Source organism: Drosophila kikkawai, chromosome 3L (genome assembly GCF_030179895.1).
Source record: "Drosophila kikkawai strain 14028-0561.14 chromosome 3L, DkikHiC1v2, whole genome shotgun sequence".
NCBI lineage: Eukaryota > Metazoa > Arthropoda > Insecta > Diptera > Drosophilidae > Drosophila > Drosophila kikkawai.
The window spans coordinates 2,948,731-2,967,650 of NC_091730.1; the positions used below are offsets into that span (position 1 = coordinate 2,948,731).

The following is an 18,920-nucleotide window of genomic DNA, read 5'->3' on the forward strand; positions in this document are numbered from 1 at the left end:
CCCCGAAATCAGTTGTATTTTCCAGCTTGGCCACAAATCTAATTAAAATATATATATATACGTATTGTTGACCAGCTTAGCAGCAATTTGCAAGCAGCTGCTTTCGTTGTACTTTTCGGTCTAACCATTTGAATAAATACCAACTCTTGTTTGGTTTACTGACCAAGAGATATTTGCTTATGAAAATTGATTCGTGCATTTGAATAATTTAACAGGGATATTAGAAAAAGGGGAAAGAGAGATGTTGGGTTTTTAAAAATAGACTTAGAACCACAAAGATGCCTTGCAATTGTAATAAATAAACGAATATTGAATTAATTGCAATAAATATGGCTTGCTATTAGTTTTTCTCACATTTCACTTGCCTGCCGTATTTAATTAAATAACATATTTTGACCTCTTACAAACAATACGCATACGCAGTGTTGTGCCATTTGGAAAAGTTACCTGTGGATTATTATTATGTTTGCTTGGCCCACGGCGAAAATCTAACGAAAATGCCAATTAATTTTATACTTGAACATGAATGGAGGAGAATTTATATATAAATTGAAACCAAATGGATTGCAAAAATATGGTAAATTTAAACTAAAGCCATCTTAAGGGGTTTATCCACAAGGATTATGCCACTTGAATGGGCAATCAGTTTGTTTTGTCAACACACATGCACATTTTCCTTCACTTGTTTGTCTCTCAATTGTTGAGGAAATTTAATTCAAACGGAACTTTATCAATATTAATTGGCCAAAAGAAATAATAATAAGGAAAACTGTCAAAATTGAGCAACCACAAGGAATTAATTATTTAGAAAGAGGTTGGTGAGTTGAAGAAATGGCTTGGAAAATATTTTAATAAATTTGTAACAATTAGAAGTGTGAAATATGGAGATATTTAATGATTAAGAAATATTTTAAAGATTTATGGGTAGTGAAAAAATAATAAGATACGAAATTAGAAACAAAATTGGTATATAAATATAGAAATGTATCTATATTTTGGTGGTTTAATTAGTATAAATATATATTTAACAATTAATGAATGAATATATATTTATAAATATATATTTAAAAATATTAAAAGTATTTTTAAGTCTTAGTTCCCACATTTCGATTCATTAAAACTTAGTTTTTAAACTTGTTACAGCTGTAACAATATATATTCAAGGCATGTTCCAAGCAATTAAGCATTTGTACAAAAAAAAATCCAGTTGGGAGAGTAAAAAATTAAGCTAGCCATTTAAGCAAATTGTTGGTGTTGGTCGCCGCCTGGTCTACTGCCTGCCTGCCTGTCTCTCCACACTTTATCTCTTAATCCACATCCTCCACACGACTACGAACTACGAATGCCACTACAAATGCAACTAAAACGCAAATCCTTGTTGTTATCTGAAAATTTATCACAGACAAATCTGTCAACACAAACACAGACCCCGCAGTTGTACAATGGAATCAGCCTTGCAGAACCAAGAGTCCCTCCCAGCAGCAGCAGCAGTCCCATTTTGCAGCCATCTCTGACAAATGGACATGCCATGGACCAAGTGCAGCAGCAGCAGCAGCAGCAGCAGCAGCCAGAACACCAGCATCTGCAATCATCGCTGCTGCCCCCACGAAATGTGCTCAGCATAGTGAGTGTTGTTCCAGCTACCAAGCACTAGAGGTTTACGCCGATGGTTAAAGGCATCGGCGGCGGCGTAGAGGTCAAAATGACTCGGCGGCGGCGGCGTAGTAGTCAGAAAGAACCGGCGGCGGCGGCGCGTCAAATAAGGCAAAAAGGCCATTTTAATGAGTTATTTATTTTTTTTAAAGTTTTATAAAGAACAATGACACTGAAGGCCGCGCTGAAGCTGCGCCGATGCCGCACCAGCGGCGCGCCGCGGCGCGCCGTTATTTTCATAATTTGGCGGCGGCGCGTCAAATAAGGCAAAAATCGGCGGCGGCGGCGGCGTGGCGCGGCGGCGTATATGTCTACCAAGCACCAAGCACAAGAAAAAAGAAATTATAATAAAATAAAACCGGAAAATAAAAAAACGGAAAATATTCAGAGACGAACTGGCTCTCAGGGCACACAGCATACACAATTGAAATTTACGTGCCGGTTTCTTGGTCTTTCGACCATGTTTTCATTTCCCCCCCGCCCCCATTTTCCATTTCCCATTTTGTGTTATCCTATTTGTTTGCCATGCTCATCTTCATTAGAGGCGACCAACAACAGACTGGCCAAGCTGCTTTTTGCCTCTCAACTTGAACTCTTTTGTAGCTGCATTTTCCCTTCGTAAGCATTGTCATCATCAGGGGAAACTTTGTTCCTTACAGCTAAGCTTTGTTATTTTTTTTATTTATATATTTTTTTGCAGGCCAAGTTTTTCCTAATTAATTGAGTTGAGGGAATTAAATTCAAGCTGAGGGTGTCGAGGAAAAAGAAATTGTGTAAAGGGTTTTGAATTTCATAAAAATACGCAAGTTTTGTCATTTATAAACGAGGTTTTTTATGAAGTTTTCTGTTTTATATTTATATTTTTTTGTCTTAAATTTTTACCATAAGAAAAGATAACTCCTGGGATATTTCCTAAATATTTCAATATTTTCTATTTCTATTTTGTGGCTAAATTTTGCTTAGTATTCATTGTCCTTATTAAGGGAAATTTTGTTTTTTAGTTTTTTGTTTTATTTTAAATATTTTTTTGGGAAAGAAGAAATATTCATTTGAGGAAATTAAATTCAAGGAAAATATATCAGTCCAAGAAATTATAAAACAGCATTTTAATTTCATAAAATCAAGCAATTTGTCTCCTAAAAAAACCGATTTTATTTATTATATTCTCTTAATTATATTTATATTTTTTATTATCGTCATTTTTATCCACGAAAAAGCTATTTCCTGTCCCGTTTGATAATACTTCTCACATCTAATTTCATTCACAAAATCCATTATTCAACTCAAAATATAATTAAGATAAAGCCCATCAAGTTAACGAATTGTAATCTGATTTTCCAGGGAAAACTTTGCACGTAAAGCCACCTAAAAGTATTCACATAAAAATAACCCAGGGAAAAAAAGTATTCAAATGAAAATAATTCCCGGACAAAATTCTATTTGCCTTTTGGTGGAAAAAAAACTTTTCAAATTTATGCAGAAATTCTTGATGGCGAATCAAAGACCCTTTTTTTTTTGTTGTTGTTCTCTCCAGCTATGTCGCGTGCCGCACAAAAGGCATTTCGATAAACTAAAAAGCGTTAAATGTCATTTACGTGTAACCCGATACCCGAAACAATAAACCAAACCGCCTCCGTCTCTCCTCCCCTCGCCCCCTCGCCCCTCGCCCAGTTGGGCATTTATGGGGCCAAAGTTTTTCACGCCATTTCACTTTGGGACCAAAATGTTCGGTAAACATGCAAACCTGGGAAACGAAAAAAATGCACAGCTAGCAGGAGGGATAGCAAAAAAATGTATACCACAGAAATTTGTTTAGATTTATGTGTCAACAATGCGCAGCAAATTAAGTTAAGCGTTATTTCTATTGCCTACATTATGGGGGCCAACGCAATGCCTTTCGCTGGGCCTTTATTGCATTGTCATCGAATTTAGCTGCGATCTGTTTTTGTCTGCGTGAATTGAGAATTTTTCATATTATTCCTGCAGAGAAAAATGGGGAGTGGGAAGTTGCGAATGTGAACCAACAATAATATCCTGCCATGGCAGTGCATTTTCAGTTTTAATAATGCAGAAATACAAAATGCAAACATTTCCGCGGGCTCTCGATGGGGATTGCATTGCATTGTCGCCACCGTCGATGCTGCTGCTGCTGCGGTGGATTGGGTATATTGCAACAGTTTGCGCGACAGTTTTATTGCATAAGTCAACACAAGTTTGTGCCACAAAATATGTAGGAATAAACTGGAAAAAAATCGAGGAGGGAAGTACTTAAATTCACAGGAAAGAGGTATAAGTTAAGGACTTTAGGAAGAACTTTTTAAATAAAATATTATTTTTAAGAAAGAAATGCTACTCTTAACTTTGATTTTTATAAGAAATAATTAATATAATAAAATTAAAGAAACATTTATTAAATTAAAGATTATATAAATTAAATATTAATAAATGTTTCTTTATTTTAATTATATTTCTTTTCAATTTAATAAACATTTATTAACTTTAAGTTTATATATTTAAATTATATAATACAATTATTTTAATTTTATTAAAACTTTTCAGAACAATTTATATCTAACTAAATTAGGTCAAGCTTCTATTTTTTTCGGATATCTAGGAGTTCATAAAGACAAATGAGTTACCGTTCCTAAATTTCCCACAAAATATCCCTGCCTAGTGTGACCTTAGCTAAGCATAATTATCGATAACTCTATAAAACTTTGGCAACCCAGGCTCTCTTTTTTAAATTTCCCCTTAAAATTATTGTTCAGTGCATACTGCAGGGAGTTTCCGTATGGGGTTTTCCAGCTTTCCCTACCGTCCTGTCTGTCTGGTTGTCCCAATTGTGTGTGTGTAACTTTTTTATTGGGTCATACCTCCACACACACACACACGCACAAACTACCACAGATGCGTGGCCCGGTTTTGCGCCCTTCCCACAGGATTTCCATCTGCTCTGGGAATGTAAACCACTTGAAAATTGTATTTTCATTTCAATTGTTTATTTATTGCGGCACTTGTTCGCATTCGATTTGCCAGGCACCACTGAAAATTCAACAACGAAAAAATACGGCAAACTGCAAACAAGTCTGAGTACTTTGCACAACTCAAACAACTTTTCCAAAAACTCGCGAATAATTGAAATTGGAAAATTCTAGTTTTTACTTTGACAAACAAATTTTAAACGAGCAATTAGCTGGCATTTGTACACATTCAAGTTCTACAAGTTGCTTTTTAAGCTTTTAAATTTACAAAAATTCAAGGAAAATATACTTAAAAATATTGAAAATATTTTATATAAATTAATTTGTGCAAAAATTCATATAGAAACTAATTTTTTAATTTCCCATCTCTTTTCTTTACAGTCCACAGTATTGATCGCCAATGAGGCAGCAGATTCCCAACAGAGCTCCGCGATGGCCAACGCCGCCGGCGGCACTGGCTCCGCCGGTATAGGCGGCGGCGGTGGAGGAGGCGGCGGCACGCCAGGATCACCGCTCAGCAGCTCCCCGTCCAGCGCATCACAGCAGGCAGCAGCAGCAGCCGCCGCCGCAGCAGCTGCAGCAGCAGCAGGATTGACCCTTAATGGCAGTGCCAACGAGGGCAGCATGTCGGGAAATACATCGCCGGTGGCCAGCGGTGAACCGCTTCTACAGACGCCGCCCGCCCTTCAACAGCAACAGCCACTCCTGTGCAGCAGTCCCACATCCGTACAATCGGCAGCCACCTCGGTCACAGGCAGCTCGATATCAAGCGGTACCCTGGCAGCCACCAGCAGCAGCGGCGTTGGGCTGCTGCCCACCACCGGACTGGACAGCATGGCCAATGGTGGAAACAATGGGGGAGTGGTACCGGCCAGCACATCACAGGTGATTGCACATCTGAATGCAGCTGCTGCCGCGGCCAGCGGCATTATGACAACCTCGATGCAGTCGCCCACCGCAGCAGGAGCAGCGGCCACTAGTCTCAGCAGCGCCCTAGTCCCGACCCAGTCGGTGCCCTCGGTGGCCGCCGCCGTGGCCGCAGCAGCCTCCCTTGATGCCAAGAGCCAGCCCAAGCGGCTACATGTCTCCAATATACCGTTTCGTTTCCGGGATCCCGATCTAAGGGCCATGTTTGGGGTGAGTAAAGGAATTTTTTTTAAATGTATGGAATATATTCTGTGTAAATTTTTAATAAAACTACTTTTATATAATAAAAAAAAATATTAAATTATTAAAAATAATTTTATATATTAAAAAAAAATATCAAATTATTAAAAATAATTTTATATATTAAAAAAAATATTAAATTATTAAAAATAATTTTATACAGTTTAAAATATATTTTTTTTTATTTATTTAACAATTTACTCGACTTAATATCATATCAAATATATTGTCTACTTTGGTATATCGAATTTTAAAATTATCGAAATTATCCATAAATTATTCTAAATATATTTTAAATTTTATTTCATAGTTAATATTATTATGAAAATTAATATTTATTTAAATTAAATATTAATGTTTCTAAGAAAGTGCCGCAATCCATTTAATATCGAAAAAATCGTAAAATGAATTATCGATTTTTAAAAATAGAACATTTTTGGATTAAATATAAAATATCGAAAATTATTGAAAAATAAATTTAATAAAGTTATTTTAATGTATTTGTATTTTTTAATTAATTCCATATATCGATATTTAAAACAGAATATCGATATATCTCACATGTGTATATCGCCATCATTGCCCAAAAATCGATATAGTGTCGATATATCAATATGTCCTGTAATCTCCAATTAAGAGCCTTAAAAATATTAACTCTAGCTTAACAAGAAAATAAAATTAAAGGCATTTAAGAGTAAAATTCATCTCTTGAAATCTTATTTATTTAACTTTAAATATTGTCACCTTGAGAATCCTTCTTGATTCCTTCTTTCCTACTCTTATTTATTTAATTTTTAAGTATTGACTCCTTGAGAACTTTTCGCCCCTACTTGACGACGACAGCTCCCGGCTATAAAATTAATATTTATTATTTTGTCTATTCCCGCAGCAATTTGGCACCATTCTGGATGTGGAAATTATATTCAACGAGCGCGGCAGCAAGGTAAGTTTGTGCCAAAAAACTTTTATCCTCGAAAAGCGAACGCGCTCTGAAGAAGCTCCCCCGCCTGCTTAGCTTTTGGTATTCTGCACCTCCACCTCCTGCTCTCTGTTGCTCTGTTGCCACCCAATTGTGCAGGACATTTTGCATCTAATTGTCGCACAATTCATTTAAATTATGCACTTCAAGTATTCCAAGGAGATGTTTTTGTCCGCGTAGCCGTGGCAACCTTGTCGGAGCTGTTTTTTTTTTACAGCATTATTATGGGAGAGACTCCTCCAGAAACCCGGGTGAAAATAATTGCATAGTTACCATAGCACCAGGAATTGTGCATAATTCAGGAGCAGCACCTTGAGATGCAGCAGGATATACAGAGAGCGAGAGAGAGAGAGAGAGGAAAGCCAGGTGGGCGGTGGGGAGTTCAAGGTGGAGTGCAGAGTAGGGCACGTGCATGTCGCAGTCGCCAAAACCCAACAAAAATCCCCCCGGAATTGTGAGAAGGAGATGTGTGCCAATGGCCCCTTGTCCGACAAAAAAAAAGCATGTCCTTGGCCGCCTTGTTGATGTATTTTGTAGCTTTAGCTTTACAAATAAATATATAAACCCCCCATACATATAAATATTTCTACGACTTCAACAAAAACCCGAAGAAGACTTTTGTTGTTATCGTTACTTGACCTTTTTTTTTTTTGCCATTTTCATTTAGTTCCTTTTTGAAAATCGTAATCTATATACTCTATATGTTTCTTTAATTGCATGTTTGATTGCGAATGGCAGGGATTCGGTTTTGTAACATTCGCTAACAGCAACGATGCAGAACGAGCACGCGAACGTCTACACGGCACCGTGGTTGAGGGACGCAAAATCGAGGTGGGTGCATGCCAAAATCATATATACCAAACTTATCCAGAATATACACCAAACAAACATACACCAAACACACACCAAAAACAACCCAAATACACCCCCAACCCACACTTAAACACACCTCAAACCCACACTTAAACACAACCCAACCCCCTACACACTTTCCCAACTAATTCTTAGCCATCTCAGGAGCGTTCTGAAAATTGCTTTTCAACTTTTAATCCTTGCGTGTGTCAAGAGAAAATGCTCAATAATATTTTTGTTTACCCCCTTTCATTTCTTTTTATATATTTTTTTTCTTTACTCATTTAATCCAAGGGCTAGCCCACGCATCGCCACAGTGATTGATTCTTATTTGCCTTTCATTAAAAATGAATTACGCATTTCTCCTTTATACGCATTTTTCCCCTTTTTTTGTTCTGATTAATGCTCACTGGCCAGCCGCAAATAATTGGCATTTAAAATATGCTGAAAATGTGCAAAGTACGCGGAAAAGTTTCGCCTGTCCGCCGTTGGTTGGTTAAACAAATTAACTGAGCCGCATAAAAGGCATTGCCATGTTATATTTCCATTTTCATGGCAGCGGAAATCGCGCGAGTCTAATTAAGTCTCTCTCTCTCTCTTTTTTGGCTGCAACCGGAAGCGGAAATGTACATTCACGCAATCGTCTGACGTTTTGAGCGCTGAAAAGCCTTCAGAAATTAATTTTTCACAATTTTTTTTGTAATCGAAACTAATGGAATTTAAAAACAATTTTGACAGAGATATGAAATGAAAACGTTTTTCATTGAAAAAGGTCCTGAAAATGGAAACGGAATGCATATCCTATTTTTTATAGGTTTCATAAAATTGTTTCTTTGAAATCAAGCTCGAAAAAGCTTTTATTCTGTTAATAAAAATGCCACTGAAACCATATTTATTTTCCAATTAAATACCCCTTCAATTTTTTTTTAGAAAAAAATCATAATAAAAATAAGAAAATCCCTTTCCCACACACACACATATTTCCCACCAACAAAAACACACCTTAAAAACACAAAATTTGCAAAGACTTTCGTAATTGTTAACTAACACATAATTTATTTCTACATTCTCTATATACATGCGATCTTTATATATATATATACTCTGCTATGTGTGTGTATATTATATAAACAAAAAAATAAAAATAAAAATCTTTAAAAAAAAACTCATCACCAACAACAACAACTACAACAACCACGCTCGCTGATCTATCAAAAAAATAAATCTCTATATATCAAAATAAATACAATAACCAATTGTGAAGGTGAATAACGCCACTGCACGTGTACAAACCAAAAAAGTGACAACAGTACCCAACGGTAAGTGACCCTAACACACTCACACACCTACACTATCAAAAATTACACCTTTTAAAATACATACCAACACATATTTAATATTCAAAGCACATGCTATATAAACACAGAGAATAAAGAATTAAGTAAGAAGAACTCTGGATTTAAGAATATTTTAAATAATTTGTATATAAATATATATATATGAAATTATATTTATATACATTAATAAATACTTGGGAGAAAGGATTTTTTATCTTAATAAGTTTAGCATTTTCTTAAATAATTGTAAAGTAAATTTAACATTGAAAATGAACCCTTAGAATTCCCAACTGAGAAGTCAGTCAAGTTCGTCGAGTCTAGAATTATTTCTTAAAGTTAAAGTCTGTTATTCTCAACGCAGCAAAAAATCCAAAAAAATATTTATATATTTAATTTAAGACTTAAAAAATCTAAAATCTTGTAAAATGTAAGTCAAACTTATTTATTTCCAACATTGACTTAGAATTCCCAAGTGGAAAGTCGGTCAAAATAAAGTTTTAAATTAAATTCGAAATTAAAGCCTTTTATCCTCAAGTAAATATATTTTAAAGCTACAAAATATATAATTTCAAGTCACTCCTGTTTGATATTATTTCAAAAAAGAAACGAATTCTTAAATTCAGAGTTTTCTATAACCTTAAGTAGTAGTTTTTCTCCGTGTAACCACATGGCAGCGCGCTAAGTTTAAGCCACATAATGAAACAAGTTCAAATGTTCGCCGAAGAAATGCAATTACGATGAAATGCAGCAGCAGCAACAGCAACAACAAAAACAATAAAAGTCAGCTCTATTTAAGTGTGCATTGTTTTTGCTGCTATTGTTAGTTTCTTAACATTCCTTAAGTTTTCGTTTTAGACTTGTTTCTTATTTTTTCGATTTTTGTATTGTTTCCTTTTTGTATTTTTTGTTGTTTGTTTGTTTTTTGAAACTTTTCACATCAACTTCTTTGGTGGCCAAAAACTGAAACTCAGTGAAAACTGAGAAATTGAGTTGCCAGCAAGAATGCCATGTATGTGTGTGTGTGCTACGTTTTCCTAATGAAAATGTTACGTTTTTCCTACCATTTTCCCTTGTGGCAGAACCTACACACACATGCTAGTAATTTCCACCGTTTTTGTGTTTGTGTTAATGCTTGAAAGCAATCAACAAAATATAAAAGAAAAACTAACTTAGGGGAAAACCATAATCAATATATATAATACATATATATAGTATTTAAACGATTTATTTTCTTGGGGTTTGCGGCTGCCTAACAATTTAAACCAAAAAACACATCCAAATAATATTTTAATATACATCAAATTAATGCGTATTTTGTGGTTAAGTTATGTTTAATGCGTTTGCTATTTGATTATTGATAACGATTTATGATAATGATATTGATGATGATGATGATTGACCAGCGTTATTTAAATGATTTTCATTTTGTTTTCTCTCAAACACCCCACACAGTTGTACTGACCAAAGATGGTGCCATACCGGCCCCAGCTCTAGGTGAGCCAAAATCCAAAAAAAATAAAACAAAAATGAAAAAAAATGGTTGCATAAAAAACTTTTTGTTTGTGTGCCTGCCAAAACCCTAAACTAAGACACGAATGCTTGCTGCTTGCAGCTTCCAAAACTATATCCCTTTCGCTCCTAACTTTGAGGACATCTCCTTCATATATGCCTTGGCATGTTGCACGTTAACTGTGTTGCTAACTGTGTATTGTCCTACCCCCAAAAATTTATTGGCTGAATGAAATCAAAATTTGATTCCCCATCTCTTAAGTAAGCTAAAAACTTCAAACCCAGCATGTTACAAAAAATAAATCAAAGACATAAACAGGCTTAGGATTGCATTTCACATATCTGCTGGCAATTATTTTCTTTGTATATCTTTTCTTCATTTTTTTCTACCTTTACAAATTTATTGAATTGGCAAAAAGTCTTTAAAAATGTATTTTCATAACCTGGCCTAAATCTTCTTATAAATTTTTTAAAGCCTACAAAATCTATTTATTGAAATTAATACCCCAATCATTGCTGAGCTACTCCTCCCACACACCTCTCTCTATGCTCTTTTCTGATTTGATTTGATTTGATTTCTTCCTGGAAATATATATTTTATCCCCTTTAAAGTTTGTTCAGCTAGAAGTTCTTAGATATATATACATTTCCCCCCAGTACCATTTGCAGTTTAGATCAATTCCAGTTGAAGTTGTTTCCTTGTAGCAAAATTCTTAACTATACAAAAAAAAAAGGAATGCAAAGATAGTTAAAGAAGTTGAAAACCAAGAAAAAGTTTTATCCTTGCAATGTATAATAAATAATACTGCTGATTAAATCGTCTTCACTCTGTGTTTGCCATTAAAAAGTATTCACAGCAGCAAAATCTATACTTTGCGAGCGCTCAATACGATAAGCCGCTTACCAACCGACCAAACCAGAACCAAAACTGAACTGAGCTGAACCCGAGGAGCCGTGAGATTGAAAAAAAAAAAATGGTAAAGCGGCTCAGGACGTTGCTAGCAAGGAGAGCAAAGCTCCAGCTCCATCTCCATTCCCATCTTCAAGCAGCAGTTCCCCCGTTGGTTGGTTATCCTTCTGCTGATGCAAAATGCTTTTGTATTGCCAACGAAACTTAGAGTTGGACACAGAAAAAGGGCCAATCTGATGGCAGAGGGATGGAGAGCAGGGGAGCAGGAGTCCTCCTGTTTTGCCATTTTCCCAGCCAGCTTCCCCTTTTTGCCTTGTCCTGGCCACTTCCTTGGCCCTGTCCTTGGCCATGTGCACGTTCACCTAATGCGCTTCATTTGAGTTGCACTAAATGCTGCTGGAGCCCAAGAAATATACCGGGTTTTTTAGTGGCAGGTCTTCCAAGTGATATTAGGCACTGATAAAAAATAAGGGGAATAGTTCTTATATCAAGTTTTTCTTAATAAAACAAGATATATGTAGGAAAACTGATTAGTTTCTTAAGTAAAGATAAAACAAACCTTTGAGTTTTTCCTAGAAACCATTTAAATGTGATTTATATTCCATGAAGTATTTTTGTAAATTTATTTTATTGGTAAATTATTATATAGAGATATTTAAAATATCGATATAGTAAAACTTTTTCGATATTTTACGGAGATATCAAATTTTTCGTAATTTAACGTATATATTTTAGTTTTTCCGTACGATATTTTAACTTGGCGATATGTTATTATTCGATAAAAATCGATATATTGGAAATATTTAATATATTTTAGATATTGTTTAAAACTATCGATATATCAACATTGATTTCTATTGTTTTTTAATGTCGATTTAATTAAATTCAAAATCGATACATAAAAGTTTACGATATTTTCAAGATTTCTGTCGATATATCGAACTTTTCCTCTCAGTATTACATACCTAAATACACTATATGTATAATTCCTTAAATAATCAAAAACTCTTGGAAGAAAAATATTTTTTTTAAGTGCCCACAGCCAAGACGAAGAATTGTAAGGACAGCTGAGCAGCTCAGAGCGCTTGCCTTTCCCTCGCTTCTCAGGCAGTCACTTTATCACGTTTCGAACTGGCTTCTTTTGCATGGCAAATCGCCTGCTGCATTATTACCAGGCAGCCAAGAGAGGAGGAAGAGAGGACTCACTCACGTCGTTGTCCTGCTCGTTAGGCGCCAGTCGTGGAGCAGTCAGTCACCGAGTTCCGCAGCCAGTCAGTCAGTCAGTCAAGCGGCGGCAGTCGGGATAATTGCAAATAAACCACAAAGTTGCAAACATGTGGTTCACATACATACACTCCACCCCAAACCCTCACATAAATCAAGAAAATAAAGTAAAGTTTTCTGGTTATCCTTGGGGGGATTCCTCCGTTTTATTCTGCCTGTCCTGTGTTTTGTTATGTCTTATGCAAATGCGATGCCCCCAGAACACTTACTTTGTGCATTTGCAGGAAAATTTACTCAGTATAGGTTGATTTTTCACCCCACCACCACCCGACTTCTGGTTCATCTCCTTGCCATTTTAACTTTCTTCGACGGCGCTGTTTTTCCCCCCTCTTTCCTTACGTTTTTCCTTTTGCGTTGATCCTTTGACATGTTAAACTTAATGCGCCATGCCCATGCCCCGTCGACTTTTCGTCCTTGCTCCTCATGCTCATCAAGCAAGTGTCTGCTTCTGTCTGACATGTCTCTCTTGCTGCATTTTTCGGTGGTATTTCCACCACCCATCCACCTTTTTTTGCCTGGGGTATTTATTTTACCATTTTCCAGGGCAATTGCAGACTCCTGCGAATTTCCATGGCACACAAAGACGAGCAGAGAGAGAGCTCATTGTGTAACCATTCGATTGGTGGAAAAGCAAGCAATCATTGCTTGCTTATTTGTCATTTTGTTAAGCATTTCTTTTGCATTTCCAATGAATGCAAAGCTTATCAAGAGCTCTATTTTAGCACAAAGAGAAAAAGGGGTTTTAAAAGTAAAAAGCCAAAGTCGTTTGAAAGCTGGGAAGGTATTGATAATAATGTGGACTGGAATAGAATTTGTCCATAATATTTTAGAGTTTGGGTTGGTAAACCAATGATAAAGCAAACTACTTAATAGGTAGTCTTTAATTTTAAATATTAAATTAATAAGAAACAAGAAAGTAAGCTAGTTTCGGAAACTTGCACTTTGTATCAGGAATTTGATTCGAAATTATTCATAACTCAGACAAAAATCCATTGATTTCAAATCGGAAAGATTTTCTGTTTTAGTTTTTATTTAGATAAAAAATCTACATACTGGATTTAACATTTTAAAAAATTAAAAATTTTCACTATTTTTGACAATTTTAACGATGTAACCCCTTATAAAATTTTCAAAAAATGTATGAAAAATTTTTTATGTCAAAACATGTCTATATAAACTCGGCTGTTGATGCTGATCAAGAATATATATGGTTTATAGGGTCGGAAATGACTTCTTTACAGTGCTGCAAGCTTCTGTTTAAAATTAGAATACCCTAAAAGGGTATACAATTATTTAATTTATTTATCATTTTAAAAAGGCCTTAAAAATTATTATATAAATAAATTATAATTTAAATAGGAATTTAATTAAAGTGAAATAATTAAATTATTCTATAAATAAATTATAATTTAAATGAGAATTTAATTAAAAGTTAAATAATTAATTAAGGGAATTATTTAAAAAGCCTTTAACAAATTTTATATAAATAAATTAATACTTAAACAGGAATTTGTTCATATATTAATCAATTAAGAAGCTTTTAAAAAGTAAAATTTAAATGGGAATTAAAATAAAAATTAAATTTTCATCTGGCAAACACATTTCTCCCCTTAACCAAATCACTTTCTCTTTAACTTTTCAACCAAATTGGAACCCCATTTTCTATATAAGCAAGTCTTGTTTTGAACTTCATGTATGTCAATACACTGCCACAAAAATGAGAGAAAACACATGGGATGCCGCATGCACCAGCCAAAAACAATGAAAACACAAATTGCCACAAATCAATTAGTATTCTGCAGTATTTAACCAATTACCATAAGCACTAAAAACCAAACAAAAAACAAAACCCAAAACCAAACAAAAAGAAGAAAATCAATCTAGTAACCGTAATAGAGCTCTGCCTGTTTTCTATATATGTGCCCAAGACAATGTATCCAACAATATATATAATAGGCTAGCTAAATCCAGCAAGAATAAAAGAAATGCAACAAGAAAAAGAAACACAATTTAAATGCAAAACTAATGAAAATATTTTCTCTTGCCTTTTCCATGCCACGACAATTGAAAAACACGAATATTTATATATTTAAAATATAAATCGTTTTGCTGGACACAGTCTGCGTACAATGGCCCGAAGGTAAGCGTTTTGTTCACATATATTTTTGTTGTCTTCAGCGTTTTTATTGCTATTATTAAGTATTTATTGCCTGACGTACGTACTTTTGTTGTAAAAAACACGCCACACTCACACACAAAAAAAAAAACAAGAAATAAGGTATCATAAATGTACAAATAATTGACCAGTTTTTGTTTTATATAAAATATACATGTATTTTATAAGAGTTTTATCAACCGAACCTTCTAGCTTGTAAGCTGAAAAAATAATACACAAAACAACAGTAAAACAAAGACCAAAAGCAAAACAAATATTTAGGTAGGGTTTAAATATTGATATTTATATTATGGCTTTGGAAACATACTATATAAGCCCCCTTGGGTAGGCTCATCGCCGGGAGGATCCAAAAAAAAGTCGTCCAAAAAGTTCACCCCAAATGAAACCATTTTTGCAATTGCATTTGTTCGTTATTCTTACTTTTATTTTATTTTTGCGTTTGCAATCTGCAAATAAACAAAAAAAGAATATGAAATATGAGCATTTCCTTTCGTTTCATAGAGATTATCTCATGTATTTAATTTATTTGTTTGGTAGGTCCCGACGGAAATTGCGTTAATCTATATAAACTATGCATACAATCTATATATGAATATAATGCTGCAACTATTTGATAACTGTTTGTAACTGTTCAACTATTTTCCCCTTGTTTTTTTTTTTTATTACATTATAATTTATATTTCGTTTTTCGTCTGCATTTAACCAAAGTTCAATTCAAAGTGAAAAATACCAAGCAAAAACAACAGAGTTTTGAATCATATAAAAAATGCCACATTAACACCCGCTCGAAAAATCCCAAAAAAACAATAAAGCAGGATCGTCTGCTCGTTTTCTTTCTAGTCCTGATTTGATATTAATTAATAATTAATAATTATAATGATGATGATGATGACTGAGAGATAATCTGGCAATCATTATAACGATGGTTATGAGTTTAGCATATTGCGGCTGTGTTGTCTTATGCATATACTACCTACTATATAACTTTATATATCAATTTATATGCCAACTATTTTATCTAAATATCCTTTTTCTTAACCAAAGTTTTGTTGTATGTGCGTTCCCTTATGAATTATGAATTATATTTATGAATTATGATTATGAATTTCAATTTGAATTTAACTTTGACTTTGATTATTGTGTATTTATTTGTTGTCCTTAGTTTTTTGTTATTACACGTTTTCCGTTTGGTCTGGTATTCCTTTGGTCTGAACATGTCTGAAATGCTCCTTAGCGTAAACTATTTATACTCGTACTCGTACTCGTAACTGTAACTGGTAACTCTCGCCGTCGCGCGCCAAGATCCAACAAAAAAAGTCTAACTTCTTAGCACTAGAACTAAGCCTTAACGATGGCAATATAAGAAATAAGATGAGTAACGGCAAAGAATTTTTGAAAGAGAGAGAAATTTGTGCGAGCGAGAAAGCTAGCCACAAAAATATCTGCTCGTTACGCATCTTATTTCTTATATAACCTTTGTTCAAAAGCAACAACAACAAACAACAAAAGCAACTGCAACAGCAACCTCATCATGCATCCCTCGAATATGTATATATATATAAACCAACCAACCTATATATATTTTGAAAAAACAGAAAACCCCCTACGCACACACCTAACACACACACTACGCTCATTATAAGTTCATATATTTCAAAAAAGTTGTAAACAAAAAAAAAAAAGAAAACGAAAAACAATAGAAAAAACATAACCACAATTAGTTAATCGAAAAAAACTGTATGCCAAATCCAAGGTTATCGCCTACCGGTGGCCGCCGCCTGGCCCTTCCTGGGCGCCCCCCTTGGCGGAGCACCCACCCTTGCACCGCTGCAGCTGCCCGTCTCCATGCCGGTGGCCCAGGCGCCGCCATCGGTTTCCGTTGGTGGCGGTGCAGCGGCACAATCGGCATCGGCGGCACATGCTGCTGCAGCGGCCGCAGCCGCAGCCACGCCCATTATGCTGGCACCACGCCCACCGCACAACGCTGTCCAAGCAGCGACAACAGCAGCAGCAGCAGCAGCGCCACGGCGGAGGTACGACATCGATTGGGGAGAAAGGAGAGATTCTTTTCCCCAGTCTGGGGTTTATTTGGTGAAAGCGAGCGCCTAAAAGCAGAATTCAAAAAGATTGAGAAATATAAAAAAATATATATATATTTACTAGGGTTATAAGCGAGCTGTTTTGGAGGAGTTTTTCTTATATTTAATATTTAGAAATGTTTAAATTTAGTGCTTAAAATCAAGAATACAAATTTTAAACAGTTTTCACTTAAAAATGATAGTTTTTTTAATTAGTAAATTAAATTAAATCAATTAAATTTAATAATAAAAATTATTTAAATACGGTACTTTCTCTTTTAAAAATATTATTTAATATTATAAAATATCCAAGACCGATTTTTATGATAATATTCAAATAAAAGGTCTTAAAAATAATTTTCTTTAAATCTTTAGAATAAAATATTGGTAAAATTGATTAAGATTAATATATAAATTAATAGCATAGACAAATTCTTATTAATATATAAAATATTAAATATTAAATAAACAAATTAAATACAAATTTCCCTTATAAATTCTCCAGAAAATTCTTTAAAATTCTACAAACTCCAAAACTCCATATAAAACTTGCTTATAATCTTGAGTAAATCATAAACCCATAAAATAAAAAATAAATCAAAACACTGCAACAACAACAACAACAACAGCAACAAATAATTACAATTAGAACCGGAAAAAAAACTCCTTAGCTATGAGAAATCAATCTTTGTACCATAATAATACAAGTATAAATGTTTTGTTGTCTTGTTACTTTGGTTTACGCATTTTTTTGGGTATGACTATATTTGACTATTGATATTACTACATATAAATATTGCATATACATATATTTTTGCCGTCCTTCAGATTGCATTTGTTTTAAAAGTCTAGGCACACACACACTCCCACACATACACACTCGAACGCAGTGATAATCTCTAGTGGCAACCACCTGAAACTGTAACCGTAACTGTTTTTTTTAGCTGTTAAGTATGGCAAGGAATCTTAGCTTTAACCTTTAGACTAAAATGTATATCGTAATATATCGATTATATCGTATATATATATCGTAACGTTTATCGGTAGAGCGAACAAGCATTTTTCTGTAAGGCGCCTTTCTCTTAGAGCATCACTTTTCTAGCAACCATATACTCTCTCTCTATATCTCTCGTACTCTCTCTATTTCTACTCCTATATCCTCCTTCTCCCCCCGTAAAAATATCTCTGTTTTTAAGTTTGCATGATTTTTTGGATTATTTTGTGTTTGCCTTTGCCACGTTTGCAAATTCAATTTGCCAATTAAAAATACGCAAAGCAGAAATCGAATGGAATTTTATAAATTGATTTTGCATGCCACCTTTTTACCACACAAAACACACCCCAGTATTTATTTGTTTCTCTTGAGCATTTTTCCAGAAATTAACACAGGATTGTTTAGCAAAAATGTAGCTTCAAAAATACAAATGGAAATTTTCTCCAATAAATTCTTGTGCACACACACACACACAAGTCACTCACCCCGACTTAACAAAAATTTCCATACAAATATCGGCAAATCGAATTTTTAATTGCACATTTTGGCCAAACAAATTTTCAATTTGTGGCAAAATGTTGCCACAATGCCGCAATGCTGCTAATTTTATACATTTCAATTATGATTTGTGCTTTGATTTCCAATGAAAACGAAATGTCACAATGTAGGGCTAAAGCTTATTGGCAAACTATCCTAGCCTTTGGGCATTTTGTGGCTCTTTCTCGCAAAATTGTTAATTTTGAGGCCTGCCATTATTATAAATTGAGTGATAAAACCGCGCGTGGAATTATTAAAAGTAAAATTCACAATACAACTGCGGCTTTTGTGGCGCTTTTTGAAATTAAAGGCGATTTATTTTAGTTGCCGAAAGGGATATTTATTTAATTGCTTTAACAAAGCAAAATTATAGGCTTAAAAAGTAAAATTTTCGAACTAAAAATTCTAAGCTGAGCTTTTCTCTATTTTAAATGAATTTTGTTCCATTTAAAAAAATCTAAGC

The 18,920-nt window shown here is 34.4% G+C and overlaps 1 protein-coding gene across 21 annotated transcripts in view; it reads left to right on the forward strand.

Moving 5' to 3' along the window:
* Positions 1-18,920, forward strand: part of Rbfox1 (RNA-binding Fox protein 1) — a 146,985-nt gene that overhangs the window by 114,735 nt on the left and 13,330 nt on the right. For 9 of the 21 annotated variants that reach the window (XR_011444809.1, XR_011444810.1, XM_041777351.2 and 6 more), the window contains exons 4-10: positions 1,403-1,624; positions 5,016-5,771; positions 6,691-6,744; positions 7,519-7,611; positions 8,897-8,951; positions 10,422-10,463; positions 14,792-14,812. Coding sequence is in view for 17 of the 21 variants with exons in the window: in XM_041777351.2 (XP_041633285.1) it covers positions 1,403-1,624; positions 5,016-5,771; positions 6,691-6,744; positions 7,519-7,611; positions 8,897-8,951; positions 10,422-10,463; positions 14,792-14,812 (1,243 nt within the window). In the remaining 4 variants the exon portion in view is untranslated. Of the gene's footprint in view, positions 1-1,402; positions 1,625-5,015; positions 5,772-6,690; positions 6,745-7,518; positions 7,612-8,896; positions 8,952-10,421; positions 10,464-14,791; positions 14,813-16,601; positions 16,882-18,920 lie in introns of those variants that run through there. The other 12 variants (XM_041777359.2, XM_041777361.2, XM_041777362.2 and 9 more) reach the window with 5 other exon arrangements.